At 43.4% G+C, this 24277-nt stretch overlaps 1 protein-coding gene and 1 long non-coding RNA gene across 4 annotated transcripts in view; both read left to right on the forward strand.

The window, feature by feature from the left end:
• Positions 1-24277, forward strand: part of ADCY8 (adenylate cyclase 8) — a 231883-nt gene that overhangs the window by 98792 nt on the left and 108814 nt on the right. For all 3 annotated transcript variants that reach the window (XM_040261749.1, XM_040261750.1, XM_040261751.1), the window contains exons 5-6: positions 2301-2428; positions 22589-22747. In XM_040261749.1, coding sequence (XP_040117683.1) covers positions 2301-2428; positions 22589-22747 — 287 coding nt within the window. The remainder of the gene's footprint in view (positions 1-2300; positions 2429-22588; positions 22748-24277) is intronic.
• LOC120878869 lies at positions 10045-10628 on the forward strand. Its single transcript, XR_005724638.1, has 3 exons — positions 10045-10093; positions 10318-10386; positions 10606-10628. It is a non-coding gene; the product is annotated as an uncharacterized LOC120878869 (long non-coding RNA).

Raw genomic sequence — 24277 nt, forward strand, 5'->3', positions numbered from 1 at the left:
TGTATATGTATATGTATATGTATATGTATATGTATATGTATATGTATATGTATATGTATATGTATAAACTGTCCCATGGACTCCACAAATCTAGAAACCACCAGAACCAGTGGCCAGTATCTAGTTCTATTCTGGCCGTCACAGTCTAGATGTTAGCGTGTGTTAGAAGAAAGAAGTGAAGGTCTTGAGCTTCCCTTTTTGCTGTCTTGCAAAATTAGTGGCACTGAAGCTGCCAATAGATAGAAGCCACATGCTCCTAAAAATAACTGTGGGATGCTGTGCATGCTATCAGCATTCTGAAGATCTCATCGGTGCCTGTTTGGGAAGGTTGGCAAGACCCTGGAGATCTGATGCAGACAGGGAAACACCAAAGCCAGTTCTGATTCTCTTTTGCCTGTCTGGTATTTGTTTTTTTATTGGGAGAGTGATTTCACTCGTTACCCAAACGTGATGTCCCAACCCCTCTGCAGCTTAGGAAGCCAGCATGGTGCTTTATCGCCTGCAGTACCAGGGCATCGGTGTGCTTCTGGCATCTCAGCAGGCTCCTCTGTGTCTGCAGTTCCCCTCCTCCTGCCCTTGGACTCTGGTTTCCCAAGGAGAGCTGCCTACCCACAAAGCCACAGACTCATAGGCTCCTAGGGCTTCAAATCTGGAGAACACCTCACAGGCCACTGTGTCCCAGCCTTCCAGCCCAAGGAGGTCTAGAGGGACTCTGCCATGGTCGCAGATAAAATGTGGAAGAACTAGGACAGGAGTCCAAGCCCCCAGCACAGGGACGGGCAGTGTTTTTAGCGCCACATCTGCTCTACCTTATACTAAGCCTTCACGCATATCATCTTCCTTCATCTTTACAGTCACACAGTGAGGTCCTATTCTTTTTTTTTCTTTCCTAAAGACCCAATTTTATTTTATTTGTTTTTAAACTTGTTGATCACACGGTCTATGGAATCCCTTCCCCAACCAGGGATTGAACCCACGCCCCTTGCATTGGAAGTGCAGAGTCTCAACCACGCGATGACCAGGGACATCCCTGAGGTCCTAGTCTTCCTTATCCTCTTTTTATAGATGAGGCAACAGAGGCTCAGAGGTTAAGTAATTTACCTAAAGACACACAGTAAAGATGAGGTGGGGTGGGGGGGCCTAGGATTTGATCTCTGGCAGTGAAGCTCCTCTGCCAGCACTCTGCCCCAGTGCTATACTGTCCCAGGTTCTCTTTCCTCTAAAATCTGCAAAATCCAGCCTATTCCGATTCAGTATGAAAGGATGCACTGTTTCCTAGATGCTTGTTGCTCTTTGAAACTTTGTAAGAATCATATCTTCAAGAATGTGAATCCACCAAACAGCTGTGTCCTGCTTCTCACTGGTGAAGTGATGAGGATAAATACTGTACCTACCTCAAGGTTGCTGTGAGATTCATTCTGTTTAGTATATGATGCATATTGTTGTTGTTCTTTAGTTGCTAAGTCATGTCTGAGTCTTTGCGACCCCATGGACTATAACCCACCAGGCTCCTCTGTCCATGGGATTCTCCAGGCAAGAATACTGGAGTGGGTTGTCATGCCCTCCTCCAGGGGATCTTCCCAGCCCAGGGATCAAACCCAAGTTTCCTGCTTTGGCAGGCAGATTCTTTACCACTGAGCCAACAGGGAAGTTCATGGTGCGTACTAGGGGCTATTATTAATCACCTTTGTGTCAGAGACAATGGTTGTTTTATGATATATAGGTGCTCAACTGATGTTTTTATCAATAAACAAGCTTATGAATTAATAAATGAATGGAAGTTTGTATTAGACATAGTCAGCCCCTCTTATTAAGTTGCCAGTACCCTGGCTGGGAAAGGACTTCATATAGAGTTGAAATAGCTGGTATCTCTAAGTGGTTTATATATTTAAGTGCTTGTTTTGAGCTAACAAAAAAAAAAAAAAGATAAAGGTACCAAACCTAGGACATGTCCTGAAAAGAAATGCATCAGTGGGAGCAGCACTCGTAGGGGAACATTGAATACCCATGTTGAATGCCCACTCTGCCAGGTCCATCCACACAGTAGGTATTAAGATTAGAGCCAGCATATGACTGTGTATCTGTCAGGCCCCAAATCCACTGTTTTTCCATGACTCCATTCTGCCCCTGATACCTTCAAACATCCCCTAATTTCCTAGGAAGATGATAACAGCTTTTCAAAAGTAGAAGCCCCTGATCCCAAGGTGCAGACCTCTTGACTCAGCTCCCCTCTTTCCCAAGCCATTCGGAAGCACTTACCTATCTGCTGACTCAATCCTTTCCCAATTTATGCCTTTCAGGAGCATCACTGCCTTCGTATTAAAATCCTGGGGGACTGCTACTACTGTGTTTCAGGACTTCCTGAGCCCCGCCAGGACCACGCCCACTGCTGTGTTGAAATGGGCCTCAGCATGATCAAAACCATCAGGTAACTTGGGACCTTCTCCCTAATACCGGGCCTTTGGTGGGCTTGATGGGAAAGACCAAAAGCACCTTATCCTTTGCGGTCAATCATGTTGCAAGGTGGAGCTCTTTGACTTATTTCATGAAGATTTATGCCCATTAGTTCTCCCATAAAACCAATAAACCTGCTAGTTTCATTGTGTTCTAGTTATACTTCCCTTTCATTATTTGTTCAACAAATTGGTGTAACTAATGCTTTTCTGGGGATACAGCAAGGAACATGATGAATGTAGTGCTTACCTTCAGGGAGAGATAATGCATAGACAATTTCAACACAGTACAATATGCTCTGAGATGAATCAAACCAGGGTCATTGGGGGCAATAGAAAACCAACAGTTTGTGGAATCTGGGGTGCTGGAGAAGACCTTCCAGTGTACAAATGTCTAAGATGTTACCTGAAAAGTAAGACATTAGATCCTGGAGGTGGAATGGAGAACTTGGAGGATAGATGGCCATGTGCAGAATTTGGGATGTGCTGCCAAGGCAGTTGGTGAGATCTTGGATGGAATGTGGTGGCAGGCAGGCTGCACCCTGGGATCAGCCAGAACCTGCAGGGCCTTCTCAATCATGTTAAGGGGTCGCAGTAGCTCAGCTGGTAAAGAATCTGCCTGCAATGCAGGAAAACCCGGTTCTATTCCTGGGTCAGGGAGATCCGCTGGAGAAGGGATAGGCTACCCACTCCAGTATTGTTGGGCTTCTCTGCTGGTTCAGCTGGTGAGGAACTCGCCTGCAATGCTGAAGACCTAGGTTTGATCCCTGGGTTGTGAAGACCCCTTGTAGAAGGGACTGGCTACCCACACCAGTATTGTGGCCTGGAGAATTAACAAAGAGTCGGACACTTTCACTTTCATTTTATCCTAAGGTCAACAGGAAGGGCAGCCAAGGGTGTCTTCATGGGTGTGTGACAAGTGCTCTTGGCTTTGGTCAGTATATCTGACAAATAGAGATTTAATCAAAGGCGGATGAGTTATTGAGGTCAAGGACTTTAGAACTAGACTGTCTGTGGCTGTGTGATGAAAGCTCAGTGTTGTCAAAGCTCCCTTCAAGTTTCCAAAATGTTTGCAGATCCTTCAAGCATCACATCTTCCCACAACCACAGCAAAGGCAGTAAAGAAAGGACCCATGGACAGAAATCTCCATGGCTTGTGCCTCGTCTATTAAGAGAAGAGTATTGTTGAAAACAAACTGGAAGACTCTCCCTGTGAACTCACACCTTGCTCATATGGTCTACCTGGTATGCATGTGATGCTTGAGAGTGTTAGTCTGGATTATAGTCAGCAAAGACAGCAACCTGCACCCCCATACACACCCTCCACTGTAGGCTCAGCTTGCCTGCTGGTTCCCAAGACCAGTCCGGGTACAGGCAAGGGGAACCTCAGGAGCTGGAGACTCCCTCTCTATTACAGTAGAACCTGGCTGTGACCAACACCATGTGCCTGACCTTTCCACTTGCTGACAGATCCCTGACTTTATTCAGGTTTCAGGCAGAAGTCTGTTGACACTGGGAAAGGCTGGGAAGTCCCCTAATTAAGAAGAGGGCATAGAAACACTTTTCCTAAATACGATCCTGTCCCACTGAAGCAACCCTGGTCATTTCAAGACTGAGACCGACATCACACTCTGGGTGGGCAGGTGTGCCCCCTGGACAGGGCTTCAGGGTCCCACCTCTGGAACCAACCCATGACCAGGGCCTGGTCAAAGCACTAAGGTGCTTTGCCATGAGGTGTACAGTGAAAGGGCTTCCCTGGGCTCAGTAGTAAGGAATCCGCCAGCCAGTGTAGGAGATGCGGGTTTGATCCTGGGTGGAGAAGATCTCCTGGAGGATGAAATGGAAGCCCATGCCAGTATTCTTACCTGAATAATCCCATGGACAGAGGAGCCTGGTGGTCTACAATCCAAAGGGTTGCAAAGAGTTGAACACAACTGAAGCAATTTAGCACACATGCATATATAATGAAAAACCCCACCATCACAAACCTTAAGACTGGGTAGGCTGATGGAGAGAGACTGGAGATGTCCACTCTGCTATTACCTCCTCTTCTACAGAGGTACAGACGTTTCTTCCAAGAGGGATAGAGAAAGGAGTCCACCACTTCCCACCAGAGTTCCCTTTGATCAGCCTTTCATAGATGGGAAAGGCTATAGATGCTTCTCAGCTGTTAATCCAGATGCTTGAAAGTCTTACCCTGAAAACTAGGTTGAATTGTGATAATGTGTTGACTAGTTTCAAGGGAGTCAGTGGGTCCAAACCCAGAAGACCCAGTGTTTCATACCAGCTCTGCAGCTGATGAGGTCTGTGAACTCTACTCTGTTGGTCAATTAGTAGGTCAGTCAACAAATAATTTGTTCAGTTCTACCATATGTCAGATACTGTGCTAAGTCCCGGAAATACAGTGATGAATGGGTCACTCCAGGGTCCTTCTCTTGTCTATGGCTGCCCAATAGAGATGTTCCTTGGATTGGTTGTCTGAAATGAGAAAGTTGGACTAGACCAGCTCTGAGGCCTCTGCAAGTTTATAACTTATCAACCATGACTTATCAAAATCAAGTTTAAGCAGCAAAACCTTCCACTGACCTTCTTTCTTTCTTTCTTTAAATTTGTGTTAAGATTCAATTGATCAATAAAATTAAGAGCCACTGAGTCTTTGTTAAGGCTCGTGGGCTCTTCACTGCTGCGCATAGGCTTTCTCTGGCTTTTGTGCGCTGGCTTCTTATTGTGGCGGCTTCTCCTGTTGTTGAGGATAGGCTGTAGAGCACGCAAGCTACAGTAGTTGTGGCACACACAGTAGTTTCTCCACCGCATGTGGGATCTTGGCTCCCAAACCAGGGATCTAACCCGTGTACCCTGCATTGGCAGGCAGTTCTCAACTACTGGAGCGCCAGGGAAGACCCTACTTAAACATTTTTAGATGATGATCACAATCAAGTTAATGAACACAGCCATCACTTCACATAGTAATCTTTTTATGAGAATGCTTAAGACCTACTCAGTGAATTTCAAATATACAGTAAGTATTATTAACTATAGTCATCACGTTTACATTAGAACCTCAGAACCTATTCATCTTATAATGAGTATTTTTATCCTTTGGCCAACATTTACCCTGTTCTCTACCTCATCCCTAACTCCTGACAACCACCTTTCTATTCTGTGTCTATTGGTACAGCTTAAAAAAAAAAAAAAAACTGTCCACATATAAATGGACTTATCTTTCTCTTTCTGGCTTATTTCACTGAGTATAATACCCTCCACATTCATCCATGTTATTGCAAATGGCAAGATTTTCTTCTTTTTTAAACCTGAATAATATTCCAGTGTTTCTGTGTGTGTGTGTCTGTGTCTGCGTGGAGAGAGAGAGAAAGGGAGAAAGAAAGGAAGGATGAAAGGAAAGAAGGGAGAGAGAAGGAAGGAAAAAAATAAAGAAAGAATATTCTCTTTATCCATTCATTCACAGACTTTCTATAGGAGTTTCTAACTTGAACTTCAGCAAAAGATATGCTGCAGAGATGACATTGCAGAAGAAATGAACATTGATTGTCAAAATGCTTTAAGATTCTCAGAACATTACCATTTATCTTTCTGGAGAGGATCTTATCCCTCCTGACCATTTTAACCAATTTAAAGTATCCTTTCTGAAGCTTTGGAGTGGGACACTGAGATTTGGAGGGGTTGAAGTGATTCAAGGACTTTCTCTTGTTAGTTTATTAAGTACAGCTTTTACTTCCTTTAGAACAAGACAATTCAGGAGGATATTTTTTAACTGCATGAGTCAGAGTCTATTAATGCTCAAACAACTCCTTGATTATAATGTAGGTGACTTGAGGTCCAGCATGAATTCTTCCGGTTACCAACAAAGCATGGTGCAGAGAAATAAACACAAGCTCTAGAAGTAGGCAAACCTGAGTTGCAATTGGCTCAGACTTGTAGAGTTTCCACTCCTGTCAAGTATTACACTCTGAGGGATGACCAGCAGACAATATTTACACCTCCATGTGTGGATAAGAAAATTCCAGTTCTATAGCTTTACCAAAAAGTCAAAAATCTTAACCAAGCACCACTTAGACACAATGCAACTTTGTATTCAGCCCAAAGGCACTTGCTCCAACTGGAAAACTCCAAAGAAGCCGTCAAATCTGGAACCATACTTAACATTATTTGCATATGTTGTAATGTCGATAAGCCATTTATTGACTGGTATCCCCAGGCTTGATGGCCACTCTGTATATTTGTCATTAGAGATGGATCCCTATTGAGGTACTGCCCCTGCCTTGTCAGGTTTTCTCTTTGTCCCCCTTTTTGGCATTTCCTCAAGGAGTCGGAATCCCAACACCAGTCCCCAGAGTACAGACTGACAAGGAGGGGCTGGTTCTCTGATGGTGAGATGGCATCTGGACCCCAGCAGCTTCAGTCGTGTCCATGCTTGGGTGAGATTTATAACTCCTGCACAAATGGCAAACCAACACTCAAAATGGCCCTGGGCCTTTATTCACTGATCACTCCAAATATGTTATAGGGATTCTCTTCTGTCACACACTAGTGGCAACAGAGAGATGGAATCTGGAATGGTGGGATGAGCTGCTACTCAGAACACCAGAAGGCTTCTCAAGGAAACAGAGTCAAGACTGTCAGAAGTAAAAGCGTAAGGGAACAGTTTCCCCATCTACATTATCTCCACAGTGGTCTTTTTCACTGAGATCCGAAGTTTTTTTCCTAAAAACAAAGTAATGGGTCTTCCCTGGTGGCCCAGTGGTAAAGAATCCATCTCGCAACTCTGTGGGACGTGGGTTTGATCCCTGGTCCGGGAAGATACCACATGCCTTGGGGCAACTAAGCCTGGGTGGCACCACTAAGACCCAGTGCAGCCAAATAAATTTTAAGTACCTTTAAAAACCACAAGGCTATGAAGAAGGTTACCCTGGTAGTTAAGAATGACACAAACCACCTGTGTGCATATCTGTGTGCACGTGTGTATATGCTTATGTATGCAACCCACTCCAGTACTCTTGACTGGAAAATTCCATGGACGCAGGAGCCTGGTAGACCACAGTCCATGGGTTGCAAAGAGTCGGACATGACTAAGCAACCTCACTTTCTTTCATGTGTATTGTATGTATGTACATGGGTGCTGTGTATGCATATGGGGCATGTATATGTGTGTATGTATATGTGTACGTATGGTATGTATGTATGCATGTGTCTTTGTGAGATATGTGAATAGGCATGAGTATGTGTGCACTTCTGTGTCTATACATGTGTGTTCATGGGTATGTTTGTGCATGTGTGTGTGTGTGTGTGTGAAGGATTTGAAGCAGGCTTCACGGTCACTATAATTCTAAATTCAGTCTATGGAGTTAGTGCACAGATAGTTGGTGACCTTTTGAGATACACCAGGTTTTATCCCGCAGGCAATGGGAAGTCTGTGACACTTGAAGTGGGGAAGTGTCATGTTCCAATCAGCACTTGAGGAGGGTAACCATGGAGATGGGCAACTCTCTCCAGTTGACTCTGGATGAGAGAAAACAGAGGCCAAGGGGAAGGAAACTGGTTGGGAGATATTTTTATAACAGCACAGGAAAGAGGAGTAAAGACCTTAAATAGAGCAGTAGTGAAATAGGAAAGGGTTATAGTCCTCCAAAGCTGAGACCCCAAGAGTCCCTCAAGACACCATATGTGACCTAGAAGTTTAAATCAAATTTTTATCATTATAGTAAACGTCCCTTGTTGATTGATAATACTGTAAGCATTTGGACAGGGTTCTAGGCTTCCCTGGTGGCTCAGATGGTAAAGAATCTGCCAGCAATGCGGGAGACTTGAGTTCGATCCTGGGTTGGGAAGATCCCCTGGAGAAGGGCGTGGTAACCCACTCCAGTATTCTTGCCCGGAGAATCCCCGTGGGCAGAGGAGCCTGGCGGGCTGCAGTCCAAGGGGTCACAAAGAGGGGGGCACATTTAAGTGACTAAGCACGCACACACCACCTTATTAGTTTGTTGCTGGATGTGATCACAGCAATGGTTCCCTGGAAGAGTGACTATGGTGCCATGAGATGACTTGTAGGGAACACACTTGATCCTGAACTGCAGTCAGAAGACATAATATGGTTCCTGCTTCCTCACTTCTCAAAGCCTACATGACCTCTTCTGTGAAATGGGAATCATAAGAGCCCTAACTCAGAGTGTTCTTTTGAAAATTTAAATGCACAGCATACATTTATCACCAGAAAATGTGTTTTTTTTAAAATAGAATCTTACAATCAGGGCTGAGTTTGGACACTGGAAAATTGGACTCAGTTAAGTTACAGAAATCTATTCATTTTTTAGGGCTTCCAGTCTAATAAAATAATAATAACAATAAGGTTTAATGAACACCTACTCTATGCCATGAACTAAGTGTTTTATATGTCTTCACTCATTTAGTCCATATAGCAATTCTAGAGTTGACTCATTGGAAAAGACTCTGATGCTGGGAGGGATTGGGGGCAGGAGGAGAAGGGGATGACCGAGGATGAGATGGCTGGATGGCATCACGGACTCGATGGACGTGAGTCTGAGTGAACTCCGGGAGTTGGTGATGGACAGGGAGGCCTGGCGTGCTGCGATTCATGGGGTCACAGAGTCAGACACAACTGAGCGACTGAACTGAACTGAACTGAGAGCAAAATATTGAACAACTAGTGATATTGTGATCTCCGAAGATTTAGCTTCAGGACCAGGGATCAGGCTTGATCACTCAAGAGCTTTTGTGTTGCAAAGTTTTATTAAAGTATAAAAAGGGACAGAGAAAGCTTCTGACACAGACATTAGAAGGGAGAGTGGAGAGTGCCCCCCTCACTAGTCTAAGCAAGGGAATTATATACTTTTTTAATTAGTTATTACAATAAATCAAAAGAATGTCTCAAGGTTGTGATAGTTTTACCAGACCCACTCCCACAGTTTACATTTCAAGATAACAGGATTCAGTTCAGTTGCTCAGTCGTTTCCGACTCTTTGCGACCCCATGAATCACAGCACGCCAGGCCTCTCTGTCCATCACCAACTCCCAGAGTTCACCCAAACTCATCTGCATCGAGTCGGTGATGCCATCCAGCCATCTCATCTTCTGTTATCCCCTTCTCCTCCTGCCCCCAATCCCTCCCAGCATCAGGGTCTTTTCCAATGAGTCAGATCTTCACATCAGGTGGCCAAAGTATTGGAGTTTCAGCCTCAGCATCAGTCCTTCCAATGAACACCCAGGACTGATCTCCTTTAGGATGGACTGGTTGGATCTCCTTGTAGTCCAAGGGACTCTCAAGAGTCTTCTCCAACACCACAGTTCAAAAGCATCGATTCTTTGGCACTTAGCTCTCTTCACAGTCCAACTCTCACATCCATACATGACCACTGGAAAAACCATAGCCTTGACTAGATGGACCTTTGTTGGCAAACTAATATCTCTGCTTTTCAATATGTTATCTAGGTTGGTTATAACTTTCCTTCCAAGGAGTAAGCGTCTTTTAGAACTTACCAATAGAAACATTTTACCAGACCCACTCCTATAATATACATTCTAAGATATCAGGATTAGTCAGAAGGTTTTCAGAAAGGAGAAACTGTCCTCAAGCAGGATACATTGCTGTTATATAATCCTTGAAAGTGAAGTGACGTTGCTCAGTCATGTCTGACTCTTTGCAACCCCATGGACTGTAGCCCACCAGGTTCCACCGCCCATGGGATTTTCCAGGCAAGAATACTGGAGTGGGTTTCCATTTCCTTCTCCAGGAGATCTTCCCAACCCAGAGATTGAACCTGGGTCTCCTGCATTGTAGGCAGACGCTTTACCATCTGAGCCACCAGGGAAGTCCCCATATAATCCTTAGTAAGGAGTTTAAACTGAGTTGTTTGTTGTGTAATCATGAGTTCCAGGCTTAAAGAGAATAACGTTTTAGGTGACTAGTAGTAGTAGTTTAGTCGCTAAGTCGTGTCTGACTCTTGCGACCCCACGGACTATAACTTGCCAGGCTCCTCTGTCCATGGGGTTTTCCAGGCATGAATACTGGAGTAGGTTGCCATTTCCTTCTCCAGGGGATCTTCCCAACCCAGGAATCAAACCTGGGTCTCCTGCACTGCAGGCAGATTTACCGACTGAGCTATAAGGGAAGCCCTAGGTGACTAATACTAAGGAATGTAGGGGAAAGGATGTTTGTCCTTTCCACCTCCTTGAGAATTCCAGACCCCTATCTCCTCTTTGAGAGCCCCAGACGCCACCCCCCCGCCCCGCACCGCCTCTCCTCCTCAGAGACCTTGGACTTCCTATCAACCTGCCTAGGAATTGACTCTCTCACTAGTATGGCTGCAACATGGACTAATCAGAATCGGCCAGGGAAGTCCATCGGAGTGGATGTTAACCATAAACAACTGTGGTTTATGTTAACTGTACACAACCATACAACTGTGAGGGTGCATCCTGACTCACCTCTGGAATTAGGCTCCTACATTACCCATGAGGAAACTGGAGCTTACAGAGTTCGTGTAGTTGCCCACAACCGTAGGGCTGGTCAGTAGCCAAACAAGGGCACCAGTCTAGAACCATCTGCCCTCAAAACTATTGGTCTTAACCATGACAGCATGATTAATGTCATCTCTAGATTTCTGGAGTTCTTTCTGATGACTGCAATCTGCTATTGACACCCAAAGGGTCGAAGGGTAGCCTAGGAAGTCTCACATATGGGAAGAGAAGTCAGTAAACCTCTGACAATCACAAGATTGTAAGCCTTCATCAAACCTCTTAGTAAATGTATTCCATTAGAAAAAATAGTTAATTTTAGAAACATGATATTAGCTGGGTGAATGGCAAAAAAAAAAAAAAGGTGATTGAATGTAGCTTTATTTCTAATGAAGCATTTAATAGCATCTCATGGATGTCTGTTCATAAAATTAAATTAATTAAAATAGGCTTAGATAATAGTTCCATTAAGTAGATTGAAAAGTGGTTCCAGGTGGCACTTCTTCACACACCCTGGCTCTATTTCTGGGGAGGCTTGATAGCTTATAAGACACTAGAGCTGAAGGTGGGCTCTGTAATATGCAATATCTTTATTAACGATCTACAAAGGCTCCCTTGATGAAACTTAATGAAAACTGCAGAGCCTGATCTTTTCATTGCAGTTGCTAAAAAGACATGGAATGACACCAGAATGCCAAGCAGAAACTGGCTTGTCCCCAACAGTTAATTGGAGCAAAGGTCTTAATCCTTGTGGTGGGGGTGTCCTGCCAAGCAGCATGGCAGGATGAGGAATGAAAATCAGGATTTGTTTTTCTTCCCTTAAAAGGCAGGAGTGCCCAAGCCTAGTGCCTGCCTCTGGGCATCTCTTCCTTCTCCTTTCTCCTTCTTGAACTTCTTTTTTGCTCTTTCTATCTCTCTCTTTCTCCCTTGTCTCTCTCTTTATATATATATATCTTTCTTTCCTTTCCAAACCCCCTTCTTACCTTGATCTGAAAATTCATTGACTACAGCATCCACAAAGCTGTAGTTCTCTTTAAAATGCAACAGTTGTCTGTAATGCATGAGCAAGAGTTCTTTTCACAAAATTATTTACAATGGTAAAGATCAAATCTATCTAGTAGCAATAGTTCATTAAGCTAATATTGATTGAATGCTTACCACGTGCCAGACACCATACTAAATAACCTTCCTGACTCACCTCGCTTAATAGTGACCACAGCCCTGTGAGGTGAAGAAGCTACTGTCTCTTTCCTCAGTTGTCAGAGGAGGAAAATAACACTCTGATTGGATAAATAACTTCCTGTCAATGACGCACAGCCTGTTAGTGGCAGGGCAAAGACCCTGAGGCATATTCATCTGAATCCCTAAATGTCCAAAGGCAGGGAAATCGTTAGATAAATTTTTGCATATCACAAAACAGGGAAATGAGGAACCATTAGTTGCCATGGTTTGTGTTAGTATTCAATGGCATAGAAAAGTGCTTGTGAGTTTAAAGAAATATGCATTGTAGAGTACACACACACACACACACACACACACACACACACACACATACACACACGTGCACACACTCATCATTTAGGGCAACCTTAGTTTTTTATATCTAGAGAGAGAAAGACATAGAGCTCAGTGTGGGAAATGAGTGGCTGGATCCTTTCTCTTGCTTTTCTCTCATGGGGTTCACAGTTTTTGACCGGAAATCCTGCTCTAGATTCTCCCCTTACCTTCCCACTCCCAAAAGCAGGAGGGTGATGTTGAATGGACTACAACCAGCGGCCAGGTGTCCATGGAGCTCTCAGCCTGCAGTTTGGTGTTCTGAGGGCCAGTCGGGACCTATCACTTCCTAACTTTGAGTGAGAGACTTTACCTCTCTCTATGCCAGGCTTCTTAGCTGCAAAATGGGGGGAAAACACCCTAATTCAAGTTCGATAAGGACAGGAACAGATTTTCAGTTTTGTCTATTTGATTCCCTGCTTATATCTGCCAAGGTCTTCAAGAAATGCTTGTTGGATGAATGAATGAGATAAATGGATAGGATATGTAGTATCGGGTGGTCGTGAGAATGAAGGGAGATCATGAAGTCAACACAGAACGTGAGGTCAGCACAGAAGAGATATTGAATATGTTTTAACTCTCTTGGAGCCTCAGTTTCCTCACCTGTAAAATGGAAGTTTGTAATCCTACCTATCAGAACTGTTGTGGGCATCATATGAAGTATCTTATGAGACTGCAACGTCCATGCTAGGGTAAGACATGGTAGTTTTTCAACTTTTTAGAAGCAGATGAGCTGCAAGTTTTATAAGGCAAGCTGACTCCAGTAAAGGCTGTGAAATAGATCGTGGTTGAAGGCAAAGTCGGGCTCCACGACCAGCGTGCTGACAGCCCCCACCCTGACAGTGAGTGACTCCTGTGCTACCCTCCATGAACTCAGAAATCTACAGAAGGGAGCTTGTCATAGGTCTGCTGACTTTGGGAATTAATCAGCAGAGACTGTGTCGTCCCTCTATTGGGCAGAGCCAGATTAAACCCCAGTGATTCGTGGACCGTTGAGGATGGCTTCTTTCTCAAAGTAAACCATTCCAGGCAGTAGAGGCGGACCCCTGGATTTAGACTTGCACCCCTGGGGAGAAATCCCAGCTATTCCACTGCTGTATGTGTGACCAAAAAAAGGAACTTATTGGAACTCAGTTTCCTCAGTTGTAAAACGGCGCTGGTAATGGTACACAGAGTTATTGTAAATATAAAACTTGACACTTGCACAGAACGCCCTGCCCAGTGGCTGTAATTGACTTCCATAACTAACTCCCATGCTCTTCCTTTTTTCCCCAGCATTTCAACTGAAAGAACATTTCTAAGGTTCTCCATCTTTTACCATATACCAAGCACTCTTCTTTAACCGTTCAGTTACAGGAAATAACATCATCGCTTTTTGCTGGTTAACTTTTGCATTATGGGTACCCCCGCTTGATCTAGAGCTACAAAAAAAATTGTAATAACTATTAAGTGGAGTCTTTATTTCAAAGAAATCTTAGATAGAAGCCCTCCATGAGAACACATGTGAGCAAAGCTGCTTGAATTGAAGGGGAAAGATGTGGAGATTCTCCCCACTCTCCAACTGGCAGGCCCAAAGGCACCTCCATAGTTCCACTGGGACTCTAAGAAGCAGCCAAAGGCTATAGAGAAAGAAAGGTTTTGTCCATGAATTCAATAAGTACATCTGAGCACTATGTGCTAGTGGTTAAGAATCTGCCTACTGATGTAGGAGACATGAGACATGGTTTCAGTCCCTTGGTCGGGAAAATCCCTGCAGGAGGAAATGGCAACCCACTCCAGTATTCTTGTCTGGAGGAGCCCATGGACAGAGGGCTGTAGCCCTGGCGGGCTACAGTCCATGGGGTCTCAAAGAGTCGGACACAACTGAGCATCTGAGCACACAGCACACCTATGTGCTAAGTACTGGGCATGTGGAAATGAAAGATGGTACCCCTGCCCTCCAGAAGCTCAGAGTTTATGGAGAAGAAAGGGAAGGTAACATGTTTATAAAGTGAGCGATCTATAGGCATTTTTTTTCTTTATTTACGGTGATGGAGCACAGCAAAGCATCAGTGTGGCTTTATTTTGGAAAAATTAAACAGGACTTGTAACTCAAAGCAGAATTCCATCCATTTTAATTTCAAGGATACACAGAGCACCCCTTTAAGAACTGGGCTTGAAACACATGGTATGTGTTTGTAGTTCTATGCAACTGCTGGGCAGCCTTTCCAAAGAGGATCACTGTCTGTAAATTATTCATTACTTTGCCATAATTTCATTCTTATCTTTTATTAAGTTAAATCCCAGACACAACAAAAAGAAAGAAAACGCAGTGTAGCAACCATGTTTGTCTTCTTATGATTTTTGTTTTGTAGAAGAAAATAAAAAATCTAAATGTCTTTTCATTAAGATGTTCCAGTGCATTCCCTGGATAATGTTAATTGCCCAATGGCATTAGCACAGAGTGCTGTTTAATAGACCCTCACAATTAGTTGGCAAAGTGCTTTAACATCCATTATCTCCTCTGGGGCTCACAGAGGCTCTGTAAGTGAAACAATCAGCTAGAGTTTTATTTTATGACCATCGAAACTCTGGGTTAGATCTAGCTATTTGCCCAGACTCACATAACACATACAGTATCTACATTGTGAAGTGCATGAGGTTTAAAAAACAACAGCCCCAGTTTAGTCTTAGAATCCTGCTTTTCAGCTGCGTGGCCACAAGAAAATCCTTCTACTTTCCTGTAGTTCCTCATGGGCTTCCCAGGTGGCTCAGTGGTAAAGAATCCACCTGTCAATGCAGGGGACACGGGTTCGATTCCTGGCTCGGGAAGATCCCCTGGAGGAGGAAATGACAACCCACTTCAGTATTCTTACCTGAGAAATCCCATGGGGAGAGGAGCCTGGTGGGCTACAGTTTATGGAGTCGCAAAGAATCAGATACAATTCAGTGACTTAACAACAACAGTTCCTTCAAATGTGATAAGTCTCCAAGTCGTCTGTAGTATTTTCCAGACATTCTTCTCAGCTCTCTATGTATGTTTATTCAATTAATTCTGACAATGCTACTATCATTCCCATCTTAGGTAGATGGTGGGTAACTTGCCTAAGATAGTGCAGCTAGTAAGGGGCAGAGCAAGACGTAAACTCAGGTAGTCTGACACCAGAGTCTGTATTACTCCCTCCACTATAGTGATGCTCATATCATGAGGAGGGTGTAGATTGGAGGTGATGACTGTACCCTTCAGGATAGTCCCAAGTAGGTTGACATGACAGACATCCCCCCAAAGCTCAATGGCTTAACAAAGAGTCACTTTTCATTCACGTTTTCTGTCCATTGTGAACTGGCTGAGGCAATGGCAGGGAACCACTAGTCAAGAACCCTAGTTAAGAAGGCTTCGTCACCAGGTGTCCTTGATTGATGGTGGGAACAGAGAGAAAATGTGGTTGATTAGTCTTTTAAAGCTTCTGCCCCCCAAATATGTATTTTCTTGGCTTTGCGGCAAGGCATGTGGGATCTTGATTCTTCAACCAGGGATCCAACCCCTGCTCCCTGCACTGCAGCTCTGAGTCTTAACTGCTGGACCACCAGAGAAGTCCCTCTGCTCACATTTTATTGGCTAAAAATAACATGAAATATGCAGGAAAACACGATCCTAACATGTGTTTGAATATTGTGGTGCATAAGACATGGTAGACCACACCGACGACCTCCCCCACTGACGCATCTCACAGAAACTCATTGAGAAAGCATCAGAAACTGAAACGCTCTTCCTAAGTGCTAGATGCTGCTTGTCCTCTTGCTTTATTGAGTTTTTCAAATGGCCTCAAATGTTTTCATTATCAGTGGATGAAGGCTGTGTGTATATATGTATACACATGCAGTTTTTAACTTAAAATTTAAAGTTAAAACAATGGCCCAGAAACTAGAGTCCTCACCAGGAATAAAACTTGTCTCATCCTTTAGCTACAAGCATTCTTTCTAATGTCTATGGCTGCCTTCTTAACATCTAATTTATTTCTATATCCTCAACCCACTTCCACTTTACTCTCTTGTTTAGATAAGTGTATTATCTTATAACTTGTGGAAGTGAAGTGAAGTGAAGGTCACTCAGTTGTATCTGACTCTTTGCAGCCCCATGGACTGTAGCCTGCCAGGCTCCTCTGTCCATGGAATTCTCCAGGCCAGAACACTAGAGTGGGTAGCTATTCTGTACTCCAAGGGATCTTCTTAACCCAAGGACTGAACCCAAGTCTCCCACATTGCAAGCAGATTCTTTACTGTCTTAGCCAAATTTGTTAAGAACAGAGAATACAGCTTGTATACAGAATCATTCATTTATTCTTTAAAAAAAAAAAAAAAAAAACTATATGTGAGGCATGATGCTCCAGGCTGTGCGAGATACAAGAGTTATTCAGACAGGAATACTGCCTTCAAGAAGTTTATATGTAGAAATGTGAAACATGGGGACTGCCCTGACTGTCCAATGGTTAAGACTTGTTGCTTCTACTGCAGGGGGCATGGGTTTGATCCCTCGTCAGGAAATTTTAAAAAAGAGAAAGAAATGGGAGAACATGAATAGTGAGTATGGATACCCATCCATTCACCCATCCATTTTTCCATCTAGTAAACATCCATTAAGTGTGGGCCACGTTCCAAACCCAGTACCATGTTAAGAGGGGTGGGTGGCAATTGAACCATGCAAAGTCTATACTGCCAATGTTTAGAATCCAGTAGAGGGAAGAGATGATTACACTACAGCATCCCAGTTATTGTTCACGTGGGATGCAGTACAAACACTGGGGAAAGCACGTAATCCAGACGTCACCTGAAGGGAAGGGATGGACATTCCAGACTGGGGGAGGAGGGCCCAGGATTCAGGCAGTGACTTTGCAGTTTGGACATCAGGAGTCTGATGTATGCTTGAGAAATGAGGCTGATAATTGAGATGCACAAAGCTCATGAAGGATTTTATGTGCCAGGCCAGGAATTTTCCATTTTATCTCACAGGCCAGTGATTTCTGAATATTTTGATCCCCCATCTCTATCAAAAGTGATCATAATAATCTAGAAATTGTATTATTGTCCATTCTATCATTATATTCATACATTTAAAAGCACATACTACAAAATGCACATGAGAGATGGATTGTAAATGATACTGGTGAAATAAACAATACTTTCAAATATTTAAAATTCACTGATAGTGCAAAAATCTTTCAGCTCTCATCATTTTTTGGTGAGAGCAGTAGGTTTGAACGTAACTGATTTTTTTTCATCTTAATAGTTTATGATACAGAAATGCAAAGGTTGGGTTTCAAATTCAATTTATTTCTGTGTTTGGCTCTGATGGCCATCAGAGAGAAATATACATCTTATAAAGACAGGCAGATCCTGGAGGTGTATTTGCACCCTTGGTTGTGTTTTCTAAGTCATTTGTGACAAAGCATTATACAAGGTTTACCATATATTTTCCTTTAAAAAATATTTACTTATTTGGCTGCTCTGGGTCTTAGTTGCAGCATGCAGGTCTTAGTTGTGCATGTAGGATATAGTTTCCTGACCAGGGACCAAACCTAGGTCCCTGCATTGGCAGCATGGAGTTTTAGTCACTAGACCACCAGGGAAGTTCCCAACCTTACTTTTTTTCTCTGATGTTTGTGAGTTATTCATATAAACTCATTATAAGGCAATAGGTTTTTTATATTTTTTAACAAACGGGTTCAAAGTCTACCATAATTCTGTACTTGGAAAATTCTAAAATAGATTACCATAGGGAAGCAAAATTTGCCACCCCAAAATGTGTCTGTTTGGCATGAAGATTATTTTAGGCTGTTACTTTTGTTGTTTTTGTTTTGTTTTTTTTCTTACTGTGCTAGGTCTTCATTGCTAAGCACAGATTTTCTCTGGTTGTGGTGAGCAGGGTCTAAACTTCATTGTGGTGCACAGGCTTCTCATTGCCATGACTTCTCTTGTTGCAAAGCACAGACACTAGAGTGCAAGCTCAGTAGCTGTAGTACATGGGCTTAGTTGCTCTGTGGCATGTGGAATCTTCCCGAACCAGGGATCGAACCCATGTCCCCTACGTTGGCTGGGGGATTCTTATCCACTGTACCACCAAGGAAGCTCTGGCAGGTGGATTTTAAGAAACAAAAGGCTCAGGAAGAGATTTTACCTCCTCCTTTTGACTGCCTAAAAGAATTTAAATTGGCCCCATTCCAGGAAGAGACCTGGCCTCAGAGATACTATAAGGAATAGGAGCTAAATTTGTTAAACTGGGGAAAACTTAGCAAGTCCTGTTTGATCAAACTTCTCTCTGTGTCCCATTGTCTTTGCAAAGCCTGGCAAATGTTTGTTTACCAAACACTTCTTTCCCATCTTCCTGTAAATTGCTCTCCTCCCCTTTGAAGTCCCAAACTCCTCACCCCTTCCCCTGTCGAAGAAGCCAATACTGGTGAAACCAAGCGCCACACTGAGAGAATTGGAGAACTCAGGCTTATTATGATGGAGGGCCCAGAGGAGGTAACACGCCACTCTCTGACCCCCGGACAAAGGGGTTACAGAGTTTTTATAGACAGACTACAGTGGGCAACACCAGCTGTTAATAGGCTGGTTTAAACTAAGGGTTTCGCGCTTGCACAGGAACAGTGGTCAAGATGGGGAGGGGGATACCCGACCTGGAGAGGCATGATTAAGCAGGTTTGCAGGGGCTGCTGCTGCTGCTAAGTCACTTCAGTCGTGTCCGACTCTGTGCGACCCCATAGACGGCAACCCACCACACCCAGGCAAGAACACTGGAGTGGGTTGCCATTTCCTTCTCCAATGCATGAAAGTGAAAAGTGAAAGTGAAGTTGCTCAGTCATGTCCGACTTAGTGACCCCATGGACTGCAGCCTACCAGGCTCCTCCGTCCATGGGAATTTCCAGGCAAGAGTACTGGAGTGGAGTGTCAAGAGCAGGACAAGGGTGAGTGAGATAAACTCCAGTTCCTAGTATTACCAAGTCCCCACTTTCTGCGACTTCGTGACCTACGTGATCTAGACTTTGCAAAGGGCAAGCTGAGTTATAGAGGCAGAAGAAGGAGATTATGTAAAATTTTAACTTTTCCTCTTCATCCTTTCTCTCCTCATAGAAGCCTTCATTCTCTAATTTGTCTTGAGATGTCATTTTTCTTGGGAGGTCCTCACTTCAGTTCAGTCGCTCAGTCGTGTCCGACTCTTTGCGACCCCATGAATCACAGCATGCCAGGCCTCCCTGTCCATCACCAACTCTCTGAGTTCACTCAGACTCATGTCCAAGTCGGTGATACCATCCAGCCATCTCATCCTCTGTCATCCCCTTTTCCTCCTGCCCCCAATCCCTCCCAGCATCAGAGTCTTTTCCAATGAGTTAACTCTTCACATGAGGTGGCCAAAGTACTGGAGTTTCAGCTTTAGGATCATTCCTTCCAAAGAACACACAGGGCTGATCTCCTTTAGAATGGACTGGTTGGATTTCCTTGCAGTCCAAGGGACTCTCAGGAGTCTTCTCCAACGGTCCTGGGTGTATGTAATTAAATTTGATTTTTTACTGTTACTCTGTCTCACGTCAATTTAATCTTTAGAGCAGTCTGAAGAAACTAGAAGGGGAAAGGAAAACTTTTTTCTCCCTGACATTAGTAAATATGCATCTATGAGAGTTTTTTTGGCCCCGCTACCCAGCTTGCAAGATCTTAGTTCCCTGACCAGGGATCAAACTTGTGCCCCGGCAGTGAAAGCCTGCTAACCACTGGACCACCAAGGAACTCCCTCTCTGAGAATTTTGATAGTTGATATAACATGTTTGACAATCAAGTTCCCAAAGAGAAGGTGACATTTCCAAACTTCTATTTTCAAAATTCTCTCTTCAGAGCGTGAATTTCTCAGGAAAAGCAGTTACTTTCTCATTCCTTCTTAAATCATCCTCTTCAGTTTGGATAAACAAATTAAGAAAGTTTGGGTTTTTTCCCAAATATTCACTTTCATGTCAAATAAAAAGGGATAAATCATCTTAATTTTTTCATTAATTTATTTTTTATTGAGGTATAGTTGATTTACAATATCATAATGTTGTAGCCATGCATTCTGGGAAACAAACTCACTCAGAAGGACAATGCAGATAGTGGAGTGCAGTTTATTAAACCGGCAGGCCTGAGGCAGAGTTTCCTCTTAGCCAAGGACCCCGACCAGTTTTTGTGGAAACCTTACTTACCCTAAGTGTACGTGCTCAAACCCACCTCACCAAATTCTCTGAAACTAGTCTGAACAAAGGAAAAGAAAGATACAATCAAAGTTAACCCGTGATTTGTATGCCTTAAGCCTAGGTAGTTAAGAGTGGACAAATATCAATAGGCCTGTGGTCATACTCCAATAAGCATAATAGAATGTATGACTCTATTTGGTTACACAGATAATTAGGGTATTCTTTGAGGTGATGGAGAGTCTAGGTACGAGCCCTGGGGCTCTTCCATCCTGGGAGTCTGATTTTCCAGTTGGTATGTCGTCTCCATAGATACTGGGCATATAGCTCAAAGTCCACAGTCTGGTCCAAGAAGGAGTCCCGCTTTCAAGATGGAGCCTGTTCTGTCTGTTTCCTCCTTCAATAATAGTTTCAGGTATAGAGCATAGTGATTCAGTATTTTTACAGATTATACTCCAATAATGGTTATTATAGGATAATGGCTATAATTCCATGTGCTATACAATATATCCTTGTTGCTTATCTATATGATCAATGTTGATCGTATAAGCTGCTGTAAAGATAAGTCATCTTTATTTACTTATTTTTGGCTGCACTAGGTCTTCGTTGCTGGGCACAGGCTTTCTCTAGTTGACGGAGTGGGGACTACTCTTTAGTCGCAGTGGGCAGGCTTCTCATTGGGATGAAGAGAGGCACTGGTGGCTTCTCTTGTTGTGGAGCACTGGCTCTAGGCATGCAGGCTTCAGTTATTGTGCCCTGTGGGCTCTAGAACTCGGGCTCAATAGTTGTGGCTTAGTTGCTGCACCGCACGTGGAATCTTCCCAGACCAGAGAGTGAACCCATGTTCCCTGCATTGGCAGGCAGATTCTTATCCACCATACCCATCAGGGAAGTCCAAATTTAAATTTAACAACTCCTTTCAGCACTTTGAAGTAAAGTAACTTTGGATTACTTCATTACTCCAAACCATTGGATTTCTTTATGGCAGTGAAGATTTTTCTAGCTCTTCTATTTTAAAGTATTATATTCTACTGTTGGAATTTCTTTCTACCTAAATGACATCTTTTAACTCTTAAACTGAAGTGGTTGGGAATACTCTGAAAATGAGGAAGGGATGGCTATACCCAGAGGCAACCCTTGATGGAAGAAATCTTCTATTTTCAAGATGTCTCCCCCATGCTTACAAGCAGAGGACAGTTTGACACAGACCCTGTAAAGTCCCTAAGGTCAATCCATATATATTGAATTCTGGTAAAGATAAAAACAAAAGCTATGGATGGAAGTTATGGGATTGTCTATACATCGCAACAGCTGACCCGGCTCAGCCCTGGGATGTGAGCAAGTTACTCTGGAGACCGCTGCTCTAAGGGGTTGGGAGGTCAGGAAAGAGTTTTGGACGAGGAGTGATGGAGCGACAGTCACTTTTGTCTTGTAGATAGCTATGTGGAACTTGAGCTATAAGGGGACTCCAGACTCAAGCTTAATGGTGACCTAAACTAGAATGTTGGTATAAGGAATGGAGAGAAAGAAATGGAATAAAAGTTAAAATATTTAGGTTGGAAATGGAGTGTTCAATGAAGTGCAGGGTCTGTAATCTATCACAGGTTTGTGCAGTAGTGGGTTGTCATTCCCTGAGAAAGAAGTTACATAGGATGACCAGGTTTGGGGAGAAAGGTGATAAAGACCCTTAGAAGTCCAGATTAAAGATTAGTGGAGTTTGGAGGAGGAAGGGTATCTTTCTAGTTATCAGGAAATCCAAGAAGTCTTCATGGAAGAGGTGGCACGTGAATGAGCAAGAATTAAACTTATGGAGTAAGCAAGACCCAAATTGCCACCAGGGCCAAGATGCCCACTCTGGCCTCTGACATCTGTCTCTTCATTCACTTATGTCGTCAGGTATGTGCGATCAAGGACGAAGCACGATGTTGACATGCGGATTGGAATCCACTCGGGCTCGGTGCTATGTGGCGTGTTGGGTCTTCGGAAGTGGCAGTTTGATGTCTGGTCTTGGGATGTGGACATTGCAAACAAACTTGAATCTGGAGGAATCCCCGGGTAAGCCAAAGCAAAGCCCTCTCCTTGCTTAACACTTATCATTGGCTCATTTTGCGACAGTGGGCTTTTCATGTGCAGAATTCAGAAGTATATATCTATTCAAGAAACAGTTATTTGGGGGGACACAAAACTTTAAAACATCATGCAAATATTGGCTCCAAAAGTTTAGTGGCATCTGTCAGAGGCGGTGAAGACACGCAGGTGTTCTGGACTCAGTCCTGTAAAGCACTGGCTTTCAGATTTGACTTCGTATTGGAAACAGCACAGGAACATTTTAAAAATCCTGGTGTCTTGACCTCATACCAGTCCATGTCAGGCAGAATCTGTGCAAACTCTCATCTGAGTTCTTAAAGCAATTCTCATGGGCAGCCAGGGTTAAGACTTATTAACCTTCTGTATGACCTTAACCTTCCTTTGAAAACTCAGACATGTCTCTGAACGTTCCATGATTTGACATTGTTTGGTTTTTTCTGCTATTTTAATGTCTGTTATTTCCCCTCCTCTTTTGTAGGATAAAACTCAGCTTACTTTTCCTTTCAGTGAGAGAGATAGCCCCCCCATTCTAAACCCATGTCAAGTATCTTTTATGCACTAGACAGTCTGCTAAATACCATGAATACATCATGTCATTTGATCTCTCCATATAGTAAATAGTAGCTTCCTTGTTTTAATGGGGACACTGAGGCTCAAAGAAATGAAATATGTCACATAAACATAGCTATGAAGGGTCTCCCTACCTGTCACTGTCTCCCATTGTTGATTTATCAGTCCCGTTTGCTCAAGATTGTCCTTTATTATGACTCTGCAGCCCCTCATTGTGTGTGCAGTGCCGAGTATGATGCATGGAACATAGGAAGACGGGAAGGAGGCACACAACACCATGGCATAATGGTTGGTGGTCTGTTCCCTAGAGCCATGCAAAATCCATACGTAATTTGTTAAACCACCAATAGCTGGACCCATCCTCAGAGTTTCTGATCAACATGTCTGGGATGGGAACAAAGAATGTGCCTCCCTAACAATCTCCCAAGTGCTGCTGCTGCTGCTCTGAACTTTTAGTTAAGTGAAACAATGTATATAAAGTTCTTTGCTCGGGAAGTAATTGTGGTTATTGTTATGACTATGTGATGTAGCTGTGGATCTTGGAAGGACTCTGAAGGTGAAAGCTGTAATCCCCATCCAGCACTGTCCTCTCCCATTCATAGGACTTTGGTCCAGTTACTTACGCATTGCCTCTGAGCCAGTTTCACTGTCAGCAAAGTGAGGGGGGAAAAAGCTTTATCACCTACAGTTGTTGGAAGGAATGGAAATTAGATGATTCCTGGAACAAAGCAGATAGACTACATTTGGGTACAAAATAACATTATGCAAAATAAGTGTTGCCCACCTGTTAGAGCTTATTTACCATCATGACTATTATTATTATGTCGTGGCATTTAAAATTATCAGAAACTGTCAGATTTACCTAACCAATATATGAGAATATTGTCTGAGAACTGACTTTATTTCCTTACAGGGAAATGTAATCAC

The sequence above is a fragment of the Oryx dammah genome, unplaced genomic scaffold (genome assembly GCF_014754425.2).
Source record: "Oryx dammah isolate SB20612 unplaced genomic scaffold, SCBI_Odam_1.1 HiC_scaffold_19, whole genome shotgun sequence".
Lineage (NCBI taxonomy): Eukaryota > Metazoa > Chordata > Mammalia > Artiodactyla > Bovidae > Oryx > Oryx dammah.